The sequence below is a fragment of the Anarrhichthys ocellatus genome, unplaced genomic scaffold (assembly GCF_004355925.1).
Source record: "Anarrhichthys ocellatus isolate YVR2014 unplaced genomic scaffold, GSC_Weel_1.0 scaffold44, whole genome shotgun sequence".
NCBI classification, from domain to species: domain Eukaryota; kingdom Metazoa; phylum Chordata; class Actinopteri; order Perciformes; family Anarhichadidae; genus Anarrhichthys; species Anarrhichthys ocellatus.
The window spans coordinates 3,086,274-3,093,730 of NW_022280074.1; the positions used below are offsets into that span (position 1 = coordinate 3,086,274).

Genomic DNA, 7,457 nt, shown 5'->3' on the forward strand with positions numbered 1-7,457 from the left:
CATATGCTTAGGGGAGCACAGAACAAAAGCCTGGACTAGAAACTTCCATGAAACATAACTTAGGAGCCTTGAGAGCAAATAGCTGACTGGAATTGTTCTGCTGCTGTCAACGACAAAGGAGAAAAGAACATTTCATTATCAAATTACGTACTATTTAAGGAAACAAAAACAAGTCCAAATTAAAAGGAACAATTGAGCGTTGTGCTGCAGATGGGAGTGTGTTTGGCAGAGATGTGATAAAATACCAGAAAGACAACACCAGGGAGAACCAAAGGGAGCAAAATACACAGCCAACCACTCCAGAGCTCACCAAGAATGAGAAACAATGGTCTAAACCCGCTGCAGAACCCAAACCACAAACTAGGGCTGCAATTGACAATTATTTTAATTGTTAATTGCTGGTATTAATTCCAAGGGGATTTCTTTAAATAAAACCAGCACATATTTACATTTGGGAAGATAGAACCAGAATTATAGAAATTGAAAACACAACAGAATTGCCAACATCTAAAATTGACGATCAATTATTAGAATTAATGAATTTTCTGTATATCGTGTGTTCCATCCACCAAACTCTTCAAACTACAATGTATACTATCAGTACCAATAGCCTACAAGAATGCAAAAACAGGCCTTCTCCATAACAAGACCTGAATTCAAAGTATTGAATTATTATCAGCAAAATGTTCTTAAAGTATCAAAAGTATACATTCTGGTTCTGCTAAAAAAGAATGGTCCCACTGTTACATATATTCTTCTATATGACACTATAGTTTATTTACTCTATATACAGATAGTTTAGTCTGGTGGTTCCCAACACAGGGGTCAGGCCCCTGAAAAGGATCACAAGATAAATCTGAAGGGTTGTAAGATGATTAATGAGGTGGCAAAGAAGTAAAAACAGAGTTCTGTTACAAAGTTGTGGAATCATTTTTGTGGGCTTTGGTGTGAATCTTTGCTTTTTTGTGAACTATTGAATAATTCTACCTCTTTGGGCCTCAAACTGTTCTATAGACCGTCTGAGAGGTTTAGAGGGACAAACATTCTTTGATGTAACTGCTAACAACTCTCATTATGACAGGGGGCCCCGACTAGACATTGATTCATCGTAACTTCATTTCATAAAGGTATCAGATGTTTTTTTTAACACAGGAGAGAAGGCAGACATCTCTAACGATATCTCTAACACTCTGCAACTCCCACCGAAAACAATCTAGACTGATAAATAGCACTACAGGTAAGAGGAAACATGTATTTTTGATTTTGGAGGAACTGTTCATTGATGTTCAGTAGGGTACATGTGCCTAATTAGTTTCCGCCACTATGAATTAATCTCACTTAGGGATGCTCCAAAAGGTGGTTTAATCTGACACCATGCATAACAGCTATTTCAGTTCACTTCCATCTCTGTGTTCAAAAACACAATCAGCAGCTCATTTAAGCTGCATCTCCTCATCTGCTCAGTGAGACGGATTTAGTTCAGATTCAGGGATGATGAATTCAGGGCTGAATTCCCTCTTCAGCTTTCTCAAGTTCCCTCTAACAAGCTGCTGTCGAACTGTCAGTGAATTACTCTAGTAGATATCTGGGGAGAACAAATGTGTGTGTCTGTTGGTGCGCATCACACATTATTGCTATTTATTTTTTTATTCCAGCAGGGATCCAGAGAGCAACAAACCCCAAGCCTTGTGTGCATGTATGAATGTATGTATGTATGCCAGGGGAGGTGGAGGAAGGATGAAGGTTGAGGAGGATCTTCCTTTGTCGTCCTGCAACCACTTCCTCCCTTCTCTCCCCTCTCTGCATGTCTAAACAGCCCGACAGGTTAAAAATAAGCCATTGTTACACGAACACAAAGGGACTTTCGTAGTGAGATGACAAAGCCTTTTAGTATGAACACACAAAGTCTCTGTTAGACAATCGAAACGTGAGGACATTTACTGTTACAGAGTTATCTGAAGTAGGGCTACAATTTATGATTATTTTCATAATCGATTGTTATATCCGCCAGGAGATTATGTATTTGGCTCTGCGTTTGTGTGTCTCTGTGTCTGTCTGTCCATGCTAATCTCTCATACTGATGGGTCCATCAGCCTGATATCTGTCGTGCTCATTTCTTACTGTATGCTCAAGGACCTCTTGTGGTTGCGGTGATTCACACTATATCGTTTTATTGACAACATATTTTATTGACTGTTTTGTCACTGACTGCTGACCTCACTACTCATCAACTGGCCGTTAAGAGCCGCAAGTGCTCAAGCCCTGCTTCAGTTTAGACTCTTGTTTACCGACTGATTGTTCTTCTCTTGATTCGAAAGCCTAACACTATCGTATGTATTTAGCCTATTTATAACTATTGCTCAGCAAATCACAAACTGAACCGAGTGCTGACTACAACGGAGTGTATCTATTCATGTAGGAGAGCTAGTTAGCTGTGGGGGTGCACTTTTCTTGAGTCCTCAATCAATCAACTAAGCATTTGGTCTATAAAATGTCAACAAACTGGAAATTCACAAGTTGACATCTCAAACTTTTCTAAGTCTGACCAACAGCCCTTATCTTGCAGCTGGATTCAAGCGACGTCACATGATCACGCTCCGACAGCGCTTCACGATCGGAGCTCATTTCCACCGATGACGATAGTTTGTAAAAACGTCCTACCTGTCACTTGCTGCAGTTTCATCCTTTTATCACTCCTGTACACCAGTCTACCACAGTATTATATTATGTTATGTAAAGACTGAAACTAGCTGGAAATGAGATGAATGAGAGACATTAATTCATGTTAAATGCAATGAGTTCAAAAGTACTGTGAACCTTTAGTTTGCAAATAATTCTTTGTCGGTTCCTCACTAGGGGTCAACACATTTCACATCATACACATTCCTGAGTCAATGTTTTATATATATATATATATATATATATATACTGTATATATATTGAAAATAGGAAATAATGCATCTTTAAAGGCAGCTACTTTGACATGCAGTGTACCTAAAAATGAATTAACACACAAAATCCTGTGATGACGACAAGGAGGTTCAATTACAGGTTTAACGGGGCACTTCAAAGATCAAATGTTTTGGAGGCGGTTGAGGATTAAAGAGGCGTATCCATCTGGAACATGAATTGATCTGCATATAGTGTAACGTTTTGTTGCACATCTTTTTAACCCCATCTGTTAAAGTCCAGTGCTTTCAGTGGAAGGTGGTGCTCTTCACCCTGCCTGGTCCTGAATCACCCCTCGAGAGCCAGCACACCAGCAAGCACCCGGATTTACAACATAAAACCAAGCTGTCCGTGTCTGAGTGATTACGGACTTGGTGGTTTTCCCATAGCTGGACCCAAATATAGCTCCTCCAGCTTGGGAGCTATGCCAGGCCGTGTCTTTGTGTATTTGTTGTCCCCGGGGGCTACAAAAGCAGCAGGGGCCCGCACAGAACGGAGAATATAGGCATTGCTCCCTCGACACGATGGTCGAACCACGATACGATCACAGCGACATCCCCTCAAGTCCTCCATCCGAGCAAGAGCAAAAGCTCTCCCACCAGACAGCTGAGAGAGACTGGTGAGAGAGACCAAGATACAAAATTTCATCGCACAGAGGTCTTTCCCAAAATAATTACCTAAACCCCGTCTTGCTCCGTCACTTAGTCTCAAAAGACACCCTCATATTCCCTCCCTGTAAAAATGAAGACACAATTCAATTGTTGTCATTAATGAGGTGGCTCTCATTGTAGAAGCAGCCTTGATTCCCTCAAAGGAGCGTCAACTAAAGTTTTCTACAGCTTTATTGCATGAAAACAAACACAATAGACGGAGTTGATATTGTTCATAAATCAAATGATAGGAAAATCTTTGCCACTCTTAACTACAAACCACCCTGCAATTATTTGTGTGCAACCCTGACGTGTCAGTTATCTTCCTCCCGAGTCTAAAATAAGCACAAGTTTTTTCAGGTACTTGGATGGGGGGGGGGGGGTTGTGTTATGAAATGGAAGGGGGGTTGACTGGAGAGTGAGCTGGGGGTTGGGGACCAAAGTAGCTGCCAAAACACTTATTAATACACTATTAGCGGCCTGGCAAGAGCAGGCTGTTCCAGTCCAAGACCCGCTGGGGCTCCGGTCTGGGGTGAAAGTTTCCCACGGACAGACGCGAGGGTCAGACTGTGTAAAGGGTCCGGGAATTCAGAAGCTAAGAGAGGAGCTGGTCTCAGATCGATGTGCTGGGAGCGAGGGTTACAACTTGGCCACACTTTATAGGCAGGGAGGGGTAAAGCGTGTTCCTGAAGACGCCTCGCCGAAATGGAACCAATTGCAGACAGAAACCCACGCAAAGCAAGCAGGGAAATATAGCCTCTGCTGGTGAAATAAAAGCTGCCCGGCAAATTTCAGAGGCCGAGGATGGTATGACAATAATATTAGAGAGCTTCACTTTATTACAGAGAGTGACAAGTAGGATTGCATATATATAGTGGGATATATATATATATATATATATATATATATATATATATATATAGTGGGATATATATATACACACACACAGTATGAGTCTGCTTTCGATGAGGATCCAAGGGAGGACCTCCAGCAAGTCTGTAGGGTTTACATGGGGATTGCAAATGTGCATTCAAAAGTGAATGAAAATCACCCATGAGAAATGCAAATTCTGGGAGAACATAACAAAGCACTTGTGAGGCCTGCTGCTGCTGGGAGCAGGTTAAAGGTAGCCCTGTGTGTCTATGCTGCCGTGGTATACCTGCATTGTTTCCCTCTGTGTTGGTGCTTTGGATGCGGGCTGAATATCAGCCAGAGGAAATCCAACTCTACCATTCTGTTTCGTTTGCAAACTGCATAATTCTGTAAGAGAGATGTTTTTTCACTTTTTTTCTTCTTTAGTTTTGCTGGTATCAATGAGAGCTGAAACCCCTCAGTCATTTATATTTAGTATGTACAGATATACTGCACCTGCAGGTTACTTCTGCTGTTAAAAGCTGCTGTCTTAAAAGCTGCTTAACTAAAGCTCGATTGAGTCCAAGAGCTCTCCGCTCATGACAGGAAACACTGCCAGCTTCCAGTAAACGACCACAAATCGCTGCAATACTGCCCATCTTTTCTGTCACTTCATTCATTTCCACCCTCCATCCTGTATGCTGACCATGGGACTCGTTTTCCATCTGCTGTGTTTCACATTAGTGGAGATAATCACAGCGACACTCTCCATTCAACTCTATTCTATTTCTATTCATATACTTAGAATTGCAACTGTAGAGGCAGGCAACAAGCCAACTCAGGGTGTGACCTTCCCTCAACCTGCATTCATCCTCAATGATATACTTTGTGACCCTGTGCAGAAAAAAAAGTTATATCCCTTTAATATTACTGTGAGAACTTTTAGTGTGTCTGTAGCAGTCAATGGTTGCTTTATGGAGACCTTAATAATGTGGTTTGTGATAATAAACACAGTCATATACTATTCTATAGTCTTCTTATGGTAGTTTTGTTCTATACGTATACACTTTACAATCCCCATAAAGACTTTTATTCATGAACATTATTAGAAGCATTATACAAAAGTTGTTTTATATAAGTCTAAATGTTTTCTAATAGTACCATTATTATTGTTGACTCTTGCATAGGCGTAGTTCTCTTTCATCCTGAACTCATGGACACATTTCACGCGACCACATTCAAGAGAAGCCTCATAAAACCACTGCAATAAGTGACGTCTGGATTGTTCTGGCAGCCTGATTTTTCTTTTTACAGAGAGAAAGCAGAGACTCGATGCTTACCTTTTCTTTGAGGGCGCCGTCAAGCTGTTTTTTCCTCCAAATATTCCCATGCTCGCATGATCCGCGCAGAGAGGGGTGTCATGCTGCCCATCTGACAACACTGACCAACCTCGACTGCTCAGCCACAGCTGTCTAGCTGGGCACAGTGGAAAATGCATGTTTTCCTGTTATCACTTTCAAACTAAAACACGCCAATAAAGTAGGCTGCTGCATAATGTATTTAATGAGCATACAAATTCAGCTTTTGGAGCACAGGTAGTGACCAATAGAAAAATATGTTCTACTTTAGTCAGATCATACCTATGACACTGCAGATGCATTTAGAAAAATCAAAAAAAAAAGAGATATATTATATTGTCCAATTCAAAGTCTTCACAATTAACCAGAAGCATGTTCAGCCAGTAAGGAAGCCAGAATAAAAGAGGCTTAGCAAACTTGATACCGCACCAGTATGGGTTGGATTCACAATCATGGTTGAAGGCAAGAGAGAACATTATTGGTGATTTAAAGAAATAATAATATAACATGACCTGTATATCCTAAATTCTATTTCATATTTTTTCCGAAGTGACAAATTAGAAGCCTTTATTCTGACGGAGAGGATTAACTTCCGGTCTCATCTTGGTGGTCTCCGTTAGTTTGACCAAGAAAACGGTCGTGTAATATTTGGACACTTGAGGCTAGTCGTTGTTTCAAAAACCAGCTGGTACAGGCATTATATTAACAAGAGGCTCGAGACATTAGACGTTTATGTGTGCTGGATTTGTTTTATTCTACCCCACAATGAAAAAAATAAAACAAAATCGATGTCACACAGTATCCGCAAAGTATAGGACGTAAGAGCATTACATAGGATCAATAATAATACAAATACCTACAACAACAACAACAACAACAACAATAATAATAATAATAAGAAAAGTAGGAATAATACAATAGTTATGATTATAAAAACAGGAAAAAGCAGCCGTTAAAAAAGCAAAACAAAGTGATATCACTTCCTGGGTTTCATTCCAGCAAAACACTGGTGATTTCAGTTCATTGTAATGTAATGTCATATTTTTGTCGGTTATGAAACAAGAAAAATATATAATGATGAGATAATTTAGCAATTGTTTTAAGCAAGCAATTTCGTCCTGTGGTTATGTATAAATGACTGTTGTGTTAGTCATGTGTCTAATGTGATGTTGACGTCTTTGTTTTGATGTTGTGAGACTTCTGCAATGAGCTTACCCACCGTGATGTACCGAAACCAAATTCCACCGAACGCGGTCGTGTGGTTATTAATAAACGATTGATTGAATGAAGCTGTCAATGTCCACATTAAAGAGAAAATAATGATGGAGTTATTGTCTGCAGCAGCAACCTATGGTCATTTTGCTGTGAAGTACTACACTGCCATCTACTGTTTGTAAGTCGGTGGCAGTTGGACCACAGTGTCTAACAATACAATGAAAAAACAGGAGAGATCAGGAATGTATGATGTCAATCACATTAGCCAGTGTTATAGCAAGTTTAATACAGAATAATTTGAGGAGTCTGGTAGAAGTTTTAAGTCGGTAACAATTTATTTTGTTACACATTTAAAGATAATGGACTGAGCGTGCGCATATAAAGTTCGTTTGGTGAGGTTGCATTAAGTTAATTTTTCTAGTGGTGAATCATA

At 40.1% G+C, this 7,457-nt stretch overlaps 1 protein-coding gene across 2 annotated transcripts in view; it reads right to left on the minus strand.

Annotated features, from left to right (window-relative positions):
• Positions 1–5,905, minus strand: part of calcrl2 (calcitonin receptor-like 2) — a 30,948-nt gene extending 25,043 nt beyond the window's left edge. For both annotated transcript variants that reach the window (XM_031868794.1, XM_031868793.1), the window contains exon 1: positions 5,792–5,905. In XM_031868794.1, coding sequence (XP_031724654.1) covers positions 5,792–5,841 — 50 coding nt within the window. In that variant the 5' untranslated portion in view covers positions 5,842–5,905. The remainder of the gene's footprint in view (positions 1–5,791) is intronic.
• Positions 5,906–7,457: the final 1,552 nt, after the last annotated feature.